The following is a 21,433-nucleotide window of genomic DNA, read 5'->3' as shown; positions in this document are numbered from 1 at the left end:
CACTTTTGAACTTTATGATAAAATTATCGGAAAAATGGCCTCGCACTTACGTCAAATGAATGAGATTAATAAGTTACATTAGATTATGAATTGTTTATAATAAACAAATTGACAACGTCAACGTCATACATCTTTTATGAAGGATCTCGCCCAGCAATCATCGGGATTTTTTCGTCAATGAAAATATATTTAATCCACTACAGTAATGTCCTCATACATTAGATCAGTATATAAGATCTAGTTAAGTTTTTTAACTTCCCGCTAAAAAAATTGAAAATTTTCAAAAAAAATCGGTCTATCGGTTGACCCTGCGGGCCAGCCCTAAAACTTCCCGCTACTTTCGAGCTCCTTGAGCTCGAAAATATTGTTGTGAATACATTTCCGAGCTCTTCGAGCTCGAAAATACTTTTGTATGCCGTTGTTTTCGAAAAAAAACGTTTTTTACCATTTTTTCTCCAACGATATCTTTCAATCGAATTGACCGATTTTGATGGTTGAGGTGGCATTCGAAGCGGCTTATGAAGTTTTAGAGTTGATTAGATTTTGGAATCAATCCACCGAGCACACTAAAAGATTTCAAAAAAAAACATTTCTGAAAAAATTTTATTTTTGGAATATCTCCGAACGCACCTTACCGATCAAGCTCAATTTTTCGAATGACACCTTGACGATCAAAATCGGTTCATCCGTTCAAAAGTTACATACGTACGTATGTACACATACATACACTTGGACATCATCGTGAAATTAGTCAGAATAGCTTCTTAAAAACTCAAAACGTCAAGATCTGATAGAAATTCGATATTCGAAAATCGGACTGAAACCAATTCTTCCTGAATTTTTGCAAATTTTCAATTTTCTTAGCGGGAAGTTAGAATAATCCTTCGTTCAAATCCAAGATAAACTTATGTACTGAAAAAATCTTTTTGGTTTTTTGATTTCAGATGAAGTAGTCATGAGTTATCCTGACTACCGCGTGTAGACTTTTTCGGTAGATTTTTCTAAAATCTAACTATTGTATTTGTCCTCATGGTCGATTTTTCAAGTAATTTTGTCACAACCTATCATAATTAGTTGAGTAGGGTTCAAAAAATTTATATGTGTATGTATATATATATATATATTCAAGTATATATTTATATACACATATATGGGATATAACGCAGTCTTGAGGACACAATTGCGTCTACAATTCTTATCAGATCCTAATGAAATTTTCTACACTTATTCTGTAGGCAATTATCAGGGTTAAGTTGAAAAATGGTTTAACCGTTCGATTAGTTTGGGAGTTATGGATTTTTAAAATTTCCATGATATTTCGAAAAAAATCAATTTTTATCCACTTTCAAGTTCATATAATTTTAAAACTAAGAATCATAGACAATTTCCGTAAAAAGTATCTGAAAGCTTGTCTAATAAGCTTTCATTTAAGACCTTATACTTAATGTTTTGACCATTTCTTCTAATAATTTGATAGCCTTGAAAATTTTAATGGAATCAAAAAATGTTGAAAAGATGGTTTTTATTCCACATAACTCATGCATGTCCCATTATAATCCAGTTTCGTCAGTTGTATTTTATTGTGGAGAATATAACCTGTAAATTTCACAGCTATTTTATATTTTAAAAGTATTTCTTTTCTTACTTTTGATATTTCAAACGTACCTGTATGCCTTATAATTATAACTGTCTGGTCATCGTGATAGCCGTTAGAAATCTTATTAGATCCTAATGAAATTTTCTACACATATTCCATGGGTTATTTTTCTTGATTAAGTTCGAAGATTGACTTAATCAGACGATTAGTTCAGAAGTTATAGCTGTTTGAAATTTCAACGATTTTTCGAAAAAATCAGTTTTTATTCTCTGTTAGAGTTGTATAACTTCGAATTCAAAACTCTTAGACGATTTTTGTAGAAAGTATCTTAAGGTTTGTTTAATACGTTGAAATTTTTTACCCTAAACGTTATGTTTCGACTCCTTTTTCCAATAATTTGATAGCCCTGAATGTTTTTTAAATATGGTTTTTATTCCTGATAACTCATGCATTTCTCAGTATAATCAAATTCAATCAGTCATATTTTATTGTGATCTTTTAATTATTTAGGTTCGTACACTGTTAATAATAATTTGAAAATTACAATACAAAAGGAATTGAATTTTCATGACTAGATATTTGAATTGTATTTCAATGAAAAAAGCTTTAAATTTAATATACGTAATTTAATAATCAAGCTGGTATTCAAAATTAAGAAAAAAAATATGAATTTTAATAAACGTACTTAAAATTTATACTTGATTTTTAAATTTTAAAAGCAAGTATTGAAAATTCTAAAACATATATTGAATTTGAAAAATTCTATTTGAAATTTCATAATACTTATTTGAAAATTCAAAAAAAAGTATTTGAAAATTCAAAGTGTTAATTTGAAAATTCAAAAACGTGTATTTCAAATTCTATATGAAATTAGTAATGAAATTTCAAGCACAAATGTATGTGTTTATTGCGTTATATACAATCTTTGAAAATTCAAACAATTTTTTTTACAGTGTATAACTCTGAAACTAAATATTTAAGATAATTTTTTTCTAATGTATCTTAAAGATGTTTTGATAGGCTACAACGCTGTACCTTAAACTTGACATTGTTACACTGAGAAAAAAATTCTTTTTGGACAATTAAATTGGTTTTGTTGAATTCTATTAAACTAAAAATTATTTGGGACAACTAAATTTTATTACATCAATATAATCTATTTTATCATTTTTAACAAATGATTTAATAGACTCTATTTGGTTGACATTAATATTTCTCTCTCTAAGATAATAAAATCATTTGGTAGAGTTAAGAAAATATTTATTTAATGGACAACTAAACTATTTTATAGTGCCAACAAATCCAAATATTAGAGCAAAATATTATTATATTAACTCTAATAAATATTAATTAGACACAAAAAAATATATTCATTTAGAATAAATTTATATATTTGTTCGAGGTTAATAAATAAATATTTGAACTTGATGATTATTGATTAATGATTATTGATTTAAAAGTTATGGTGTTAGGCAGCAGAAGCTGGAGTAGTTCGATGCTCGCCACTAGATCGCGCCCACCATTTGTGGTGTCCCTGGTAAGATACTTATTTCAGAGTTTTTATATTCGCCAGCTCGAAGCATTCATGGGACGGCTTATCCTCTGAAAATTATTGATTTTAGTGGTATCCTGTATTACACTATGATATTAATGTTTAATATTAATATTTTTCCTGAACAATTTTTGTCATAGTACGAAAAAAGTACTTGTGAAGGAAATAAATTATTTTTCTAAATATGCACTTATTGAACTGTTAAATTAATATTCTTTCATTTCAAAATAATATTTAATTATTATTAATAACTCATTCTCTATAATGATCACTCATACATTTCATTATGACTACCTTATAAACTCTACAGGTAATCAATTTGATTTTATGCTTGCTACTAAACGCGTAATTATCTTTACTAAATATTTTATAGTTTCTAATAAGTCGTTTTTTTGGTGGATTATAAAATATTTAGATAAAACAACCAAATATATGATTGGAAATGGGCAATCAAATCATTTTCATAACTAAAATTTAGTTATCAGGAGAAAATTTTTTTCTCAGTGTACTGTTTTACGATACTTTTAAAGCATTGAAAATTTTTTTTTTCTGCCCTCCGGCCGGAAAGTGGCAACTTTCGGGCCGCTGCCCTAAACGAAGTTGCAACTTTCCGGCTTCGTCGAGCAGAAAAATAGTATACGCACCTTGGCCAGTAAAAAAGAAAGCCTCAGACCACATGTTTGTCAGCCTCGGCTTCGCCTCGGCCAACAATTACATGTGCTCTGAGACTTTTCTTATTTTACTGGCCTAGGTATGTAATATACTATTAATATAGAAACGCGCATTTTTTATGGTTTTAAGTCTTAATAACTTATGCATTACACATTAAAATCTATTTACGTTAAATTTTTCTTGTCGATAATGAAATAATCGTTTAATTTGTTTGCACTAAAAGAAAATATTTTGTTAATAGTAATGCTGTTAGGTTATAGTCATAATCTAAAAATTAAATAAACATTGTAGACTATGAATATAGCAATACTTTATTTGCGTAAAGGTTATATTGATATATTATCTATACAATGTTTTGTCAAATTAACTATCTGAAGTTCTCCGAGAAAGTAAGTCGTTGTCCTTTTTTACTTTCAATCTTAGAAAACGAGCCTAATTTCATACCATGACAACACACTAACATGTATTACAAGATATTCATGTACGAAATTAACTTATGCGATCTATTGAGTAAGAAATCTACCTTCCATTTCGGCCGCCGAATGGCCTTTTTTTGAGGTGACTCGGTTTTCCCGACTACCACTGGCTTATTTTTCAATATTTATTTATGAAAATTTAGCAGAATATTTTTGGAATGATGCTCAATAATGTCACAAATTTCAACAATTGTTATAAAGAAGGTACTCTGAAAAAAAAAAATCACAAAAATATGCTTTTTTTTTTGTATCTCAGACCCTTTTCCCCCCTTAAATTAAGTCAGAAGGACTTTATTCAAATAAATTTATTTCATTAGATCTTTGTACAGTTTCAATGATTATATTTGGTTCTCGAAAATGTTTACTTAGTTTAAAATAATTATCTGCGTGTATGGATTCATCGTAACGATCTGTTGTAGATGGAATAATTTTGATACTATTATAAATTTTAATTCAATTTGATAATATTCATTTTTCCTTTAGTCTACTACAGAATGTAAATATGATGGCATTCAAATCGTATAGTAAAATTCCAAGAAATGAAGATGTTGCCAGAAATTTATACAGTCATTTGCATCAACCTCCACCAGAAGTCACTCCTTTAAAAAAGTTGAGTGAAAATATGGAAGTGATTGAGTTTCGAAGTCAATGTTTACATCATTATCTTCAATGGAGATTAGCAATACCGGCCTCAAATGTTGAGTTACTAAAGAAAATTAGGAAAAAATTAATAAAAAGAAATTTTACAAGTTTGAAACAATGTTTCGATATTCTGCACTATAACATTGGGTTATCTATTGATACGGTAATGATAAACGTACTTTTCGCAATCACAAATATACAGTCCGCGTCACTTGAATAGCCTCACCTATTTTTTTTCAATAACTGATTCTTTACTCGCTGATATATAAAGTTATCTGTATATTTTATATTACTTTTTTAAGACGAAACAAGATATGTTTTTCGTTAGAAGAATTAATAGAAGTGCTAAAGTTATAAATAATTCCGTAAAAAACAATGAAAACTACGGAAAAAATTATAAAGGTCGGACGGAATTCGCCACAACGCCAAGGAAACGTCGAATGATAATTCGCGCGGCATCTAATACCATTAAGACTGTGAGGCAAATAGCAGCAGAAGTTGGAACTGCAGCATCTATTTTAACTGTAACAAGAGTGATAAGACGGGCAAAGCATCTAAAGAGAATGAAATCTAAAAAAAAAATCGGCTTTGAATCAATAACACATATCACCACGACTGTTATTTGTAAAAGAATGTATGACTTGGATAGATAAATGGCTACGAGTAATTTTTTCAGATGAAATGAAATTTAATTTAGATGTGCCTGATGGATGTAACTATTACTTTTGTGATTTGCGGAAGGAAGAAAAAATTTAGAGCGATCATAGAGCACACCGGCGCTTTCGCGCTTGAGGTGTGCAATTGATTAAGAATCTGATCTTGAAAAAAATAGGTGAGGCTATCCAAGTGACGCGGACTGTATGTATATCTATTTATTACTGTATAAATCTGAAGGCTCTGTCTAAACAGAAAAAAAGTATATCTTGAACCAAGAAATAAAATTTCTTCAAAATTCGTCCCTCGGACCAGTTCGGCTATCCATATTTTTCTCAATTTATTTATAGACTTTTCATTGAAAAAGTTCCTTTTCGATCGGTCAAGGGCCGATATTTTCTTAATCTGAAACAGTAATTCATTGAACCGAAGAAAAGTTTTCTTGGGTCAAGAAATTTTTTTTTGGTCAAAATAAATTTTTTTAAATAAGCAAAAAATTTGTCGATCCCTGTGCGAAATTTTTTTTTTTTTTTAATTGTCAACAATTATACTCGAGTTAAAAATTTAAATTTATCGAAGAAGTTTTTGCTCGAATCAAGAATAAATATTTTTGAGCCAAAAAAATTTCCTTATTTATACTCATATTCTTGGATTAACTAAATTCTTGTTGATTCAAGTTGGCTTTTTTTCTGTAGATAAAAATTAAAGATTTGTTCTAGACAATGTCTCTCAATTACACAAAAGATACTAACTACTACGTGAGAAACGTAAACTCTATATAATGTTTCTATTACAGATAAGAAATCACAATTATATGGAAAATTGCTCACCAATTGATATGAAAAAAATTTTAGAAAATATCGACTCAGTTTGTGGAATTCCTATAATAAAGTTATATCGTTCTGCGCCTACACTTTTTCAAATCAAATACGATGATCTTCTTGCTGCTAAAAAAATTTTAGAGCACTATCAATTTTCACAGATCCAACTGGAGAATTGTTACGAAGTATTATTATTAGAAAAAAAATCTCTCGAATCTGGATTAAAGATCATAATAGAGACACCAGAGTTAAGGATTCTGATGAATCATCCAAAGATATTACAGATTCTTTTAATGAAAAACAAAATAAGGCAACGAATGGCATATTTAAATTATTTGAAAGTAAAAGACATTACTGTAAGTGCTCTAATAAAATCAAATCATACGTTTGAAAGGTAAGTTTTAAAATTAAAATATTACATTAATGTCGTATAATATTTTTCTAATTTTTCTAAAATTCCGAAAATCAATCCATACTTATTCTTAAATCTAATTGGTGCTTTGTCGTAAGCAGTAATTTTTTAAAAAAATTATATTATACATTGAGAGAATTTCATGATAAAAAATAATCTGTAATTTCGAGTCATCCTGAGCCATTCTAAAAAATTCGTATTTTTTATTTCAATTTTTAATATTTTCTGTTGAAATATTAACGTTTCTAAATCATATTTTAATCTACTAGTGAGTAACTTTTTAACAGCCGATAAACTGGTATAATTATCTATATTATTAAGAGAATAAGGAAAACTATGTTTCCGCCACATTTATATGATAGAACTAGTTAATGTTATTGAAATTGGTATCATTAGATAGGTCGACTTGAATTTGTGCCTTTTCATAGTTTAAACTCTTCCATTGCCAAGTATTGAGATAAATAGATTTGTCTATATCATTCGAATTACATTGAAATTACGCGAGAAAAAAGACGATCGTATTTATTTTCTTTAAATAAATTAATACTTTAATTATTCTGTCACTAAATATGACTGAATGTCACTGAATATATAGCTATATTATTTATATCGCGTTACTTATTCCAAAATGACAAATTTTTATACTCCCTTTTGGTTTTAGGAAGTTTTTCAAAGCCAAAAAAGTGTGCATAGAAAAAAAAAGGATTCATTGACATCAAAAATCTTTACTCGCCTAAAGAAAATTTTTACTTACCCCGAGAAATTTTTTGCATTGTGAATTGAAAACAAAAATTTATTTAGAACTAGAAAAAATTACTCAGTGCAAGGAATTATTTCTTGATCAAAAAAATCTTTTCTCGCTCCAAGACAATTTTTGTACTTAATTCATAATGTATAAAATTTGTTGGTGCAAATTAGAATTTTTGCGGCAAGAAATCCTTTTTTGCTGCGTATTTTATAAATTTAGTGGTGATATTTAGGCAGTCACGTAGTGACTGCAGGTTGTTTGTATGATTTTATACTCTGTTAGGGTCACATATTTAATTTGTTATTGTGAATATTTCATCTTAATCTACCAATTTTTACTCTACATCTATTAATTTTTACTCCTCAATACACCATATTTTTAAACCCATTGATTTTATGATGAAAAGTCGCTTTTGACTTGAGTAAAATTTCGAATCTATTGAAGTATTTTTACTCTAAACTGCAGAGTATTAATTTAGTAGTCTACGTTAATCGTCGGTTGATCCCGGCTTCTATTAAATGTGTGTTATTTTGCTCGTTGCAACTTATATGTTATGCATACAAACGTATGCTTGGAAAAAAAGACGATCTCTTTATCTTTCTCTAGGTTAGTGGTTTCTATTGCAACGCAACTGATTTTAAATCAACAGATAAAATAATTGTTTTAATCCTAATGTAATAGTATATTACACACCAAGGGAGGAAAGTAGTTTTTCGGCCAGAATATATGTTTTTTTTCAATAAAATTATGGCGAGTAAAAATTTTTGGCCGAAAACAGGCCTAAATTTGGCCGACAGTTGAATCGGCTTGATAATTTTGTTGAAAAAAAATATATTCTGGCCGAAAATAGGCAAAAAAAAGGCCGATTCAGTTGTCAGCCAAATATCGGCCAATTTTCGGCCTCTTTAAGAAGAATAAAAATTTTTCGGCCTGTTTACGACTGATTGTCGGCCTATTTAATAACATTAAAAAATTTTCGGCGTGTTTTCGGTCAACTTTCGGCCTCTTTCAATAAAATTTTAGAATTTCGGCGTGATTTCAGCTAAATTAATAGTCCAAGATCCCAGGGCCGGCAGACGTCACGTATTTTCTAACGGACGAAATGTAGACGATTGAGCAGTGTTAGTATGTACTACGATCGTATGCCTACCTGCTAGCTTGGTCAAACGGCCAATTTCCAGGTATCAGGTGATCAAGTTACATAAAAACATTACTTACTTCACATAATTTCTCATGGCTGATTTTCACGTATGTTTTAAACAATATAGTGAAAAATAAGTCGTCAATACTCCTAGACACTTTCCGTCGGCCATATTGCTTTGCAGACGCTTTAAAGCTCTCGAAATAATTAGTCAACTTCACGTAAATTCTGATGCTCCATTTTTATATATGATCACCAGACAAGTATTTTAAAACTTTTGACAAGAAGACAGACCGATCCAAGGGGCCAATCATCCCCTACCCTATCTAAAAATTCCCATAGAATCCACTCAACTGCGACAAAAACCGCATAGAAACCAATACAGTCTATAAGGTTCTATGCGGTTTTTGTCGCAGTTGAGTTGATTGTACGGGAATTTTTGGATAGGGTAAAATCAATTTTAATACCTCTGTGGGTGGGAGCGCAAAAGCATTATCCATGCGTATGAGACTGAGTGAGACCGACTGCGCTGTTAAGGCCATAAAAATTAATTGAATAGATATTTTATAATTTTTAGAACTTTAGTTAACAAATAAATTCTGACAACAAAAATTGACATGTAATTTTGAAAAATTAAAAATGCAATTTTTTAAAAATAATACTAAAGTTAGCCGACGGTTTTTATTTTTTTTCATTCATTAATTAGAACTAAAAAATAATGGACCTCTCTCTATCTCTCTTACACAGTTTACTCGTATCAATTAATTATAAATGTTAAAAATAATCAGCTCAAAATAAAAAAATTAAAAATCAGGTGAATAATTAAAGATTAACTTGTAAAAAAGAGCTTATGTGACCACAACAATTATAGAATTGTACTCTGCAAGCTGTTTAATATAACCGAGTAAACTTCAATTTTTTTTTAATGAAATGTCAAAAACTTGACAGTTAACAAATTGATTAAATAACAACAATTTTTTTTATTAATCATTTATTGGAAATTAATAATACAAAACATAAAGTAGAAAAATATTAATCTTTTAACATTTATAGGGAAGAGGGAGTAAAAGGGGGTAGGGTAGGCAAAACGGGGTACTCCCACGATTTTAGAAAAGAAAAAAAATTTTTTTTTTTTCTTCGTCTAATTATTATAAATCCGCTATATTCGCGCATTTTTAGCTCTACGTATGACACCTGGGGCAAAATGAACCAGCGGAAAATTCCGAAAAAATGATTCTTTCAAATTTTTATCGTCAAATTAAAAAACATTTAATATATTTCTGCATTTTTAGCCCTACCCATATCACCTAGGGCAAAATGGACCAGCCGAAAATTCTGACAACATGATTCTTCGGATTTTTATCGTCAAATCAAAAAAATTTTAATACATTATTCCATTTTTCGGCTGGTTTTCTATAGCTGGGGTAAACTTGACCACTGAAAATATTCGAAAATAATATTTTATTTTTTAATTGATAAAATTTTTTAAATAATGCAAAATAATCTGTAATCTAAAAAATCAAAAAACTCGTTTTTTGGGTTCAAACTAATGACAAATAAGAAATATAGAATTGTTTTTTTTTATTAAATAACAATTAGTAATTATATAATATCTATTAGTATTTATTAATATCTATTATATAATATCTATTAGTAATTATGTAATATCTGTTCAATTAATTTTTATGGCCTTAACAGCGCAGTCGGTCTCACTCAGTCTCATACGCATGGATAATGCTTTTGCGCTCCCACCCACAGAGGTATTAAAATTGATTTTACCCTATCCAAAAATTCCCGTAGAATCCACTCAACTGCGACAAAAACCGCATAGAATCCTATAGACTGTATTGGTTTCTATGCGGTTTTTGTCGCAGTTGAGTGGATTCTATGGGAATTTTTGGATAGGGTAGGGGATGATTGGCCCCTTGGATCGGTCTGTCTTCTTGTCAAAAGTTTTAAAATAGTTGTCTGGTGATCATATATAAAAATGAAGCATCAGAATTTACGTGAAGTTGACTAATTATTTCGAAAGCTTTAAAGCGTCTGCAAAGCAATATGGCCGACGGAAAGTGTCTGGGAGTATTGACGACTTATTTTTCACAATATTGTTTAAGACATACGTGAAAATTAGCCATGAGAAATTATGTGAAGTAAGTAATGTTTTTATGTACCTTGATTACCTGATACCTGGAAATTGGCTGTTTGACCAAGCTAGCAGGTAGGCATACAATCGTAGTACATACTAACACTACTCAATCGTCCACATTTCGTCCGTCAGAAAATACGTGACGTCTGCCGGCCCTGGGATCTTGCTATATAAGCTGTTTCGGCCTTTTTTTCGGCCAAATATTGTCACCTGGATACTTTATATTTGTTATTCAAATTTTATATCTATCATTAATATATTACATAACATAGTTGAAAAATCATAAAAATAAGAACTAGCAAGTTCTATAACTTTCACCTTTACAACTTTGTTGCAAATTTAATACACTAAAAAATTTGTACGAAATTTTTTGTTCTATCATCAATAGTTCAATTGATAAAAGCGAATATTCGCGCAAACTGAATTTTTCGATCGTAAAGCACACTCTAATGCTTCGCATTAAAAGTCGTGTAATACATTTAATCAAAGCCGATATTAATCGAAGATCAACGAAGACTACTGAATTTTTACTCTGCAGTTTAGAGTAAAAAATACTTCAATAGATTCGAAAATTTATTCGAAGTGCAGGTAATTTTTCATCATAACATCAAATAGGTTTAAAGAAATGGTATATTGGGGAGTAAAAATTAATACACGTAGAATCAAAGTTGATAGATTCAGATAAAATATTCACAATGACCGATTAAATATGGGATTCCAACAGAGTATAAAATCATAGAATTATACCACTTTATCTGCTGTTAAAAAATTACTCACTAGTCGAGTAAAATGTAGTCTAGTGATATTAATATTTCAACGAAAAATATTAAAAGTTATAATAAAAAATACTAATTTTTTGGAATGGCCCAGGATTACTCGAAATTGCAGAGTAATTTTTATCAATAAATTCTTTCCGTGTACACTGATTACACAGTCCAGTCGCGTTATAAGTCCATTCGTTATAAGTCCGCCGACTTATATTTCTTGGAAGACATTCCCCCTCTATGACTACAAAAATAATTATGTACACACTCACACGTTTGCATAATAGGGGAAGTGTGAGTTACGGTGTTCAACTGCTGAGCAGAAGTGGGGGTACAGAAATTCTTAAAATTATATTCTTCTACACCCCTGTAGGCGGACTTATAACGCGATTCGACTGTATTTGTGAAAAGTTTTATTATCAGCTGCTTATAATTTTTAAAAATCATTTCACGTAAATATATAGAAAGGGAGTTCGTAATTTCCGTACTCAATATAAATGTCAAGATATCAAAGACCTAAGCTCACTATATGTATTAGTAATTTTTTTATAATTAATATTTTGCAAAACTGCCCTTCAGATTGAATAAACAATCATCCACCCACGATAACTCCCATTTGTCGTGAATTTCACTTCGAACGGGAGTGAATAAATAAAATGTCATCCACTCCGAATTCACTCCGCAAATTTTTTACAGTGTATTTTTTTATTTTTTAAAACTAAGTGTAATTACCTTTATATATTAAGTGTAAGAAACCAATGTAATATTTTGAAAATTTTTATTTTTTAGAGTTTTTAAAACTGAAATAACAAAGAAAAGAAGTAAGGAATTAATTTGGTCACTGTTCAACTATTCACGAGTAGATGTTCCTACGATCATAAACAATTTTAGTAAACATCCTCATTGGAAATATATTGACTTATTGACAGTTCACGATTCATTGAAATATCTTGAAAGCTTATTCGGTGATGTTGATATTATAAATAATTTGACCTTAATTTTTTATCCTCGGTAATAAACAATTATAAGATTGATCCCTAACCAAGAAAAGCGATTAGGAAAGATTAAGAACGAAAATTTTTTTATACTTTGTAGTTCTTCCATAAACTTCAAGTCCTTTGAATTCTTTTGAAAAGTTCTAAATCACCCGTCACTCAATAATTTCGGGAGATGTCAAGTTATTCAATTTCCTAAATACCCAGTTATTGACCCTGGCCCAGTTTCTGACCTTTTCAACTTATTTTTTACTTACTTAAAAAACTATAACTTTGAGAAGAAAATTATTTTTTCTTAATTTATTGTAATTTATTGTAATTTATTCTGAGCCTAATTAATGGCAATTTAAAAAACATAGAAAATATTAACTGAATCAAAACAAATATTTTAGCCATAAGTGGCTGAGGAAGTCATTTTTTAAATAGTGTCTAAACAGTTTACGTTAGGAGGTACGACAATTGAATCTGTGTACTAATTATCATGTAAGTAAAAAAATTTAACTAAAAATAGATGGATAGATCATTATTTAATTAAAATTTACTTTAATACATTTATAAAACATATTAAAATGAGTTTTGTTGTTGAAATTTGAGGTTCAATAACTAGGCTCAATTTTAAAGGTATGGTGGAGTTGTTGACCCTAAAATTATCACTTACTGCGAACGAGGTTATCTGTTTAATTACATGTCTATAAAATGTAAAAATAGCAATATTTATCATTTTCTTAAATTATTTTATACTATTATTCACAATACAGTGATAAATTAACATTTAATATTCATTTTTAAAAATAAAAGATCATAATTAGATTTTGAAAGTACATATTCTTTGAGTGATAAAATTATTGTAAAAATAATGTCAATTTCGATAGTATTTAAATTGTTATGACTCTTTTAGTTGAATAATATTTTTATTATGACAAAATTAATTTTTTTATTGTTTTTTTATTCAAGAGTTTAAAAAATAGACAACGAGCTACGATGAAAAATAATGAGAACAGGCGCTAGCTAAAGTGAATTTAATTATTTATATTTTAAATATTGAAAAATTATGTTTCTGTTATAATAAATATTTAATTTATTTATCTAAATAATAGTTTTAGTTTATTGAAACTTGGTAAGTACTTCATAACCTAATTATGGTTTGTGTAATTTGAGGGTCAGAAACTAGGCCACTGTGAGGTCCAGAAACTGCGACCTGAAAAATTCTGAGGGTCAGAAACTAAGTCTCTGAATGTAAATTTTTAAAACGTCAATTTAAATTATTAATTAAATTCAAATAATTATTTTACGCGCATGACTTTATTTGACAAATCATAAACTAGTCGATAGAATTATTGTTTTTCTCATTAAATTAAATCTTACATTAATTATTATAGTATAACCCCAACCGGCACTCTAAAAAGGTCAGAAACTAACTGGGCCCCTTACCTTACTTCACAATAATTTGTAATCACTAAATAGTCGAATTTTCTAATTGTTGAAAGACTTAAAACTTTTCGAAAATATAAAACTTTTTCAAATACTCGTAAATATTTTTCAATCACTTAAAAATAAGTGAATTTGAGTTTATACGGTGAGTCAAAAAAATTTAAAAATATTACAATTTTCAGACTTTCAAATTTTTTTTGATAGCTAAATAATACTGAAATTCTGATTCATGGAGAGATTTAGAAAAATTCAACAATACTAAATTTTTTCGAATACTTCCAAATATTTTTAAATCACTAATTATTAGCTGGATCTCATTTTATAGCAAGATCTAGAACGATTTGAAATCAGTAACTTTTTTTATTGCTACCAAATTTTTTCTTATCGCTAAATAATAATGAAATTTTCATACCTTGAGAGATTTAGACTTAAAACGATTCAAAAGTACTCAATTTTTTTGAATACTTTTCAAAAGTTTAGTTCATAGTTTTCAATCACTAAAAAATTTTTTAATCGCTTCAAATACTTTTTAATTTTTATTGAAAATTCTGACAAAACATTCAAATTTAAAAAAAAATTTCTAATCATTTTTCTTAATCAGGGATAGTTATTAATTTATTTTTACTCTATAATAATCTTATCGATTACTGTTATAGAGAAATAATTCGCCGATCATTGATGAAAGTAACTGAAGTAAATAATAAACTTGATCCATCAGATCGCTATTCGGCATCTCAAATGTTGGCTCTGTGTGAATATGAAATCGAAAGGAATTATCATTTCAGTGGAGATGGAGTGTGGCAAAAAAATGATAAAAAATTACGAAAAGCTCAGGAATTAACGCGTTTTGAAATTAATGAATGGAAAAAGTTTAAATGTAACGATACAATAAATAATGTAAATAGTTTTCAATTTATTGATACAAAGAAAATAAAATCTTAAAGTAATTATTTTATTTTATTTATTTATATAACGTAAAGTAAAACGATATTATATATTAACATCCATTAATGAGTAAATTTTAATGAAATAATAGCAGTAATCATTAACAGTCACAATTCTCCAATATTAATAAACCCTCAATAACATCACTAATTTCTAAGAAGTCAGACTTCATGTTTGGATAAAAAATTTTACCTAACCACCAACAAAAATATTTTTTTTATCGATATATTGCAAAAATAAAATTGTGTCAATGCACTTGAGGGCTTAGACTCTAAGGCATATACAGTAAGGAAATATTAAGAATAACAAGGCACGTAAAAATTTAAATATCCACATTAACGTGAGTGGTTATGAGATAGAGCACTTTATTGCGTTGAAGGATTATATCTAACTCGGAACCTGAGGGTCCGAGTTAATTCAAAAAAGACGGAAGTTGCACGTAATTCTGTTGACCAGAAGGTTCACTTTTAACAAGAACTTGATCTTTTATAGTTTGGCGAGAAGGTGGTGATGAAGGCATACCGTATTCTTGCTTTTGATGAGAAGCTTCTTGAGATTGCTGTTGATGATGGTGAGATGTGTAGTCCGATTGATCATGATGATATTTATCAGGTGGACTTAGACCGGTTACATATTCGAGTTGTTTATTTTGCTGGTGTTCATCTTCCGACATGGAATTAACATTTCCAGTAGAACCGAGATGATTTGAATGTTGAGGTGAATGCGCTGCCACTATACTCTGATAATCAGCTCTAATTAAAGCTGGTGGCGGACTATTGTTTGTTGTGTTCATGTAATCCTGATGAACACGCATTGTGTTGTTTGAAGGGCCAGAAAAAAGTGATGTGTCGTGCTGCGGTAACATCGTTGCATAAGAATACGCAGATCCGTTATTACTTGGACCAGCGAAAGAACTCGTATACGGTGAATTTGAAGGACTGAGAAGATTGAGATGAGGTGTAAGATCATAAGCTGGAGAGTACGCCCAGGCGTCTGGTGGTGTCGCGGTTGCAACGTTTGTACTTGAAGCAAAAGGGTTAAGGCTATTGTTTAATGAAGGAAATGAACCTGTCAGTCCAGGACTTGCTGAACCAGCAGTCATATATCCTGCAGTTTTACGAGGTGGCTCTCGTTTGCGCCATTTTGCGCGGCGATTTTGGAACCATACTTGGACTCGTGATTCTGAAAGAGCGAGCTTGAGCGCAAGCTCTTCTCTAGCAAATACATCTGGATAAGGAGCGCGTTCAAAAGCCCGTTCCAATTCTTCCAATTGATACGCAGTAAAAGTCGTTCTAGAAAAAACATTTTTCTTATTTTATTGTTCATTAAGTGAATCAAAAAAATAGATTAAATATCGTAGACTAAAATATACCTTGTTTTCTTTTTCTTAATCCCATTATTGTCGGCTTTTTTTTTCGAATCTTTCTTAGGAGGTTGAGATTCACTCGTAACTAAAAGTAATATTAATGTCAATATTGTTAAAAAGCAACAATAGATTAACTCGAAGAAGCAAAATAAATTATCTTTTCTCACCGTGGGTCATTGAATTGATGGAATCGTCGGGTTTCCGTTTAAGCGAATTATTTATATGAAGATTTTGTTGCAGAGCTGTAGAAGTAGATGTAGGCGAAGATGCAGTTGAAGTGGTGACGTCTTGAGTTTGTGTTAACGGTGAGTAAATTCCTGAGAGTTCAAGTTCTTTGAGCTCTTTTTGTTGCTGTTGTTGTTGTTGTTGTTGTTGCTGTTGTTGTTGCTGCTGTTGTTGCTGTTGCAGATGATGGGAATTTTGATGATGCGGCGGTGAACCGCCGGACGAGTCAAGCTTGTGCAAATGACCACCTGGTGGTATTAGATCTGCAGTATGGGCCGCTCCGTGTAATCCTAACATCACTTGAATGCTGTGTACGCCAGTACCAGTACGACCTCCAAAGTCAGAAAATAGTTGATCATCAAAAGGACCACCTTCCATAATTTTGTCCAATAACAAATTTTTCAAACTAAATTTGTTTATTTACACCAAAATAGTTATCAGAATACTTTTTCAATGCTTAGATTTAAACTTCACGAATAATCCATGAAAATCAGCTAGTCGGTATAATTAACAAAGTCCGTAAAAGTAAAACTCCACTTAAACTGTATGTATAAATAAAATAACTACGTTGCTATTATTCGATAAAAATAATTCATTATTCGATACTGTTATGTAAAAATACAAGAATACTCAATTACGATTATTCGGTAGATACGTTTCAGGTCGACGCGGTAATAAAATCTCAACCAATTGCGATCAATTATTGTTAGTTATGATCAATTTCGATTAATTTTAAGCAGTGTTAACGAAATGAACTAGTTGTGATAGACCTTGGTGAACGACTGATGAGCTTGTCAAGCTTGCAGAACGGTCAGTCGTCCGAACTAAGAGAACTGAGCTAATGATACAACACTCACACACGTTTATATTTAAAGGACGGTTTGTGGCGCCGCCCACGATGTCGGATGAATGATTGGCCAATGGGGATAGCTTGTAAAGATGAGTCCAAAGCACGAGAGGCTAGCGATATCAAAAGATATACGGGTATGATCCTGCCTACCGTAGCTAGCAATAAACGAACGAGATTTTTTCTTAGCTTTAAATTTATTTTTCTTTTACCATAACCCATTTTTTTCAATGGTTATTCGGTTTCATTGCATTTCCAACACTTACTTTTCTATGGTATTTATCAAACCTCAGTGAATGTAAGTTACGCTGATGTTTGATTGCCATTAGACAGGTGTGTGATTCATATAATTTGATTTCTCGAGAGTAACAGGCAATGGTGATCATGGTAAGAAACCATCTCGTGTGGACGACGGACAGCCTGCTACTGATGTCGAGCACTTGATTGAAGACCGCCTCAATGAAAGCAAGTAATCGTCAGGAATTGCCTCGAATTGGTCCAATCAAACTACCCCCATTCTCTTCGTATTTATCTATGGATGTACGTATTAATTTGATAACTTTTAATTAAGCTAACAGTGATCCATTTCGAAAGCCCATTTATTCAATGATATTTAATTTTATCATGAGGCCATCGTGAATTTTAGTATACATCCTATAAGGCTTAGTAACTAATCGTATCGTACATGTACGCATAAGAAAAAATCAGGTTGATCGGTTACTCTGGACAGTTCTGTACGATATATACGGGAAGAGAATACAATAAGTCAGCAACTTAACTGGCATAAATGGCTTTAACTGGATGTGATTTTACTGGTGAACCACTAAATTGAACGAATATGAACTAAACTGAACTCAACTAAGCTAATCATATCACATTACTGGTTGTTATTAGCCGAGGCACGATATAAGTGAAGGTTCGGTGATGCCAGACTGCAGTACCGGGTGGGTCGCGTCTTGCACTGACCCTCGTTCTATCTCTCTTGCTCTTATTTTTCATCGATTTTTAATATATTTTACACGACTTATTATTTTTAGTCTCATTTTGTACTTCAGTTTACCAAATTTTTTAAAAAATCAAGTGCCAATTTTCCAGTTTAATTTGTCCTGACTTTATCTATCGGCTAATAATCTTATCAAGCTTTCATCTGCATATTTAAATCGCAATGTTGTATTTGGTGCGTCAGTGGATAGTTGCAGAGTGGAATAACTATTTTAGTGATAAGATAAATTTTCAGTGTATTGTTATATTCCTTAAAATGTTTAATATATCACATTGAAATAAAATATATTTTATTTTATTTGTCGTGTTAATAATCCCTAATTTATATCCAAATTGTACACTTTTCTGTTTCGTGCGAAAATCGTCCACGCATTTACAGCAATTATGTTTATGAGTTAAAATAGCAGCACATAAGTATCTCCCACTTAGAAATAGTGTAAGAGGAGGAGTATACCTGGCTCCTCCTCTTATTGTTATATAGATCTATTGGTGCCGTGTGCACACTTAATCCTTTTGTTATTTTCTCTCAACGATTTTCATTTTATTTTATTGTCAAAAATAACTATAATAATATTTAATTATACTACAGCGCTTATTGTTCTTCCTAAATAATTTTTTTTACTAGTTTTTTTATGAGCAAGTGATATGATATTAATATACAATATCTTAAAAAATGTTATTTGAATTTAATTACCCATCTCAAGCTATCAGTACGCTACGAATACTTGAACTCTGTAAATATTTTATTATAAAGGCGCAGAAAAAACTTAAAAACTTTTAAGCTGTCGTGAGTAAGAGAATCATAAATATGTACCCGCATAGTTTGACCGGACTTGTCGACTAATTTAGCTAGTTAAACTTAATTGATCTCAATTGCTTCAATTGAACATAATTGTACAAATGCATGGGGGAAGTTTCGTTCGAACTATAACCATTCGTGTTATTTTTTATGTAACTCTTCAAAGTCAGAACATAAATACTCTCTATTACTTCTCATGTTAACATATATTTCGTTCATTTGAAAAAGATATCAAATTTTCTGGATTTTTAAATTTCAACAAAAATTTTCATAAGTTTTACGATATAATTTAATACAAGATGGAGCGTATTCAATTAATCGACAATAAATTGGAAGCAAATGTAGAGAATATTAGAGTATCCCACGCAAATGCTACAACCATCTCATGAGTGTGTACATACACATAATCCGTGAGAACGCCCGCACTATACAGACTGCTCTACCATCATCGTCCCTATAATTCAATTTCTCACGATGCCACATTTTTGATCAAGCCGAAATTTTCAAATAGAAGTACAAGAAAAAAATATATCCCGCATCACTTACATGCATCTTTTACTCTACGGTCATGCGTTGTTGGGTACATCCAAACTCTGGCACTGCGGGTGGTCACTTTGTAACTTAACGTGGATGTATTTATACACAAAAAATTGACTTATATATAAAATCGATACCACAATTGCCATACCCCTATCATTTTATTTGATTTCCTACACCTAAAATTTAATGTTTTTTTTTTAAAAAAGGGAAAATATTATATGAGGGAATGTTGTCTCATGATATATTTTAGATTGATTAATTATAAGTCCAATATTTTGTTTTCCACTATTGAAAGAGTTTATTAAAACTTGCATTTTATCAAATGTTGCAATGAATCGGACAAATAATTTTCATGTAATTCAGATAATAAAATAAAATAAAAAATATATGTACACGGAAAAAAGTGAGGCCTAAAAATACATGAAATAATAATAGAAAATACAGCGAATTTTATTATGCTCGTTTACGAAACTTAAAACAGGTCACTTTTTTTTTTGAAATTAGTGTAACCTAGGGTAAATACACCAATAGATGGACACCCCCCAATAGATGGACAAATATTATTTTAATAACCGATTAAATAGAATTTAGGAATGAAAATGTAACATAAAAAATTTTTTTTTCAACTATGAATATTTCTGATGTTAGAAAATGATTTTTTTTCAATTTAATATATGTTATAATCATAAAAAAAATTACTTTTATTTTGCGTGACGACGTTTTGCTTCAAAAGCGCCACCATTACTAAGCATGTGACAGACAACCGATAAACTATATTTGTTATAACTAATATATATAAATAAAAAAATAAGATATGTATTATGTGATTATGTTCGTAGTTCATTAACAAATTTATTAATTTAATAATTAACTAATAAAATTGAAAAAATTTAATAAAATTTGCCGTCCATCTGTTGGAGATAAATTTCTGACCTTAACCCCTTAATAGATGGAGGTTGGATTTATCGGGTGAATTTTCAATTTTTTTTTTTTTTTTTTTTTTTTTTTTTTTTTTTTTTTTTCATAACATTTTTATATAAAATTGTTTGTTAACATAAACTCATTTTTATTTATTTATTATTTTTTTAATATAAATAAAATGTAAGCAAAATAATTAATAATTTATAAATTTTGAATTAATATTACGTAATATATTATCATATATTTTGCGTTACCTAATATGTAAGAGTGAGAAATTTTTTAAGATAATAATAAAAATACTCCATATATTTTTAAAATTATTATCTCACATTTGTTTTTTAATTAATTGTATTAAACACATGCTGTTATATGAAAAATTTAATAATTTTTTATATATATAAGAAGAAGAAAATATTATTTGCAAGAAGCGTCCATCTACTGGTATTGGCTGTCCATCTATTGGAGATTTCGTCCATCTACTGGGGATTTGGACTTTTTCTTAAATTTTCCTTTTTTGTAATCAACCGCTACGTTATTCAAAGTTTTAATTATTTTTTTCTAGTTAATTAAACATTTTTGCTTAAGCACAATTCATTTTATTATAACTTATTTATATTTTATTGCTTTATTTCGATTAAAAAACATGAGAGTCCGCTTAACCGACCATCTATTGGTGCGTTTACCCTACCAGGGTGCAAAATAAAACTTGATATAGACTTGGTTTACCGAGTCGAAAT

At 29.8% G+C, this 21,433-nt stretch overlaps 2 protein-coding genes across 5 annotated transcripts in view; one reads left to right on the top strand and one right to left on the bottom strand.

The window, feature by feature from the left end:
* The window catches only part of LOC130669394 (transcription termination factor 5, mitochondrial), a 32,246-nt gene extending 17,253 nt beyond the window's left edge, over window positions 1–14,993 (top strand). For 2 of the 3 annotated variants that reach the window (XM_057472272.1, XM_057472274.1), the window contains exons 3-6: window positions 4,781–5,102; window positions 6,390–6,808; window positions 12,415–12,636; window positions 14,708–14,993. In XM_057472272.1, the coding sequence (XP_057328255.1) occupies window positions 4,781–5,102; window positions 6,390–6,808; window positions 12,415–12,636; window positions 14,708–14,993 (1,249 nt within the window). The remainder of the gene's footprint in view (window positions 1–4,780; window positions 5,103–6,389; window positions 6,809–12,414; window positions 12,637–14,707) is intronic. The other variant, XM_057472273.1, reaches the window with a different exon arrangement.
* Window positions 14,994–15,201: 208 nt separating this feature from the next.
* LOC130669395 (pituitary homeobox 1-like) lies at window positions 15,202–17,789 on the bottom strand. 2 transcript variants are annotated; one of them, XM_057472276.1, is made up of 4 exons: window positions 16,762–17,789; window positions 16,530–16,728; window positions 16,369–16,447; window positions 15,202–16,288 (listed from the first exon to the last, which is right to left on the bottom strand). In XM_057472276.1, the coding sequence occupies exons 1-4, from the start codon at window positions 16,963–16,965 to the stop codon at window positions 15,409–15,411; spliced, it is 1,362 nt and encodes a 453-aa protein (XP_057328259.1). In that variant the 5' UTR covers window positions 16,966–17,789; the 3' UTR covers window positions 15,202–15,408. The 2 variants fall into 2 exon arrangements, with proteins under 2 accessions (XP_057328259.1, XP_057328258.1); XM_057472275.1 differs by having other exon boundaries at window positions 16,530–17,789.
* Between the last annotated feature and the right edge of the window lie 3,644 nt (window positions 17,790–21,433).

Source organism: Microplitis mediator, chromosome 6 (assembly GCF_029852145.1).
Source record: "Microplitis mediator isolate UGA2020A chromosome 6, iyMicMedi2.1, whole genome shotgun sequence".
Classification (NCBI taxonomy): Eukaryota; Metazoa; Arthropoda; class Insecta; order Hymenoptera; family Braconidae; genus Microplitis; species Microplitis mediator.
Note: the sequence above shows the minus strand (reverse complement) of the source record. Positions and strands in the feature narration are given on the sequence as shown.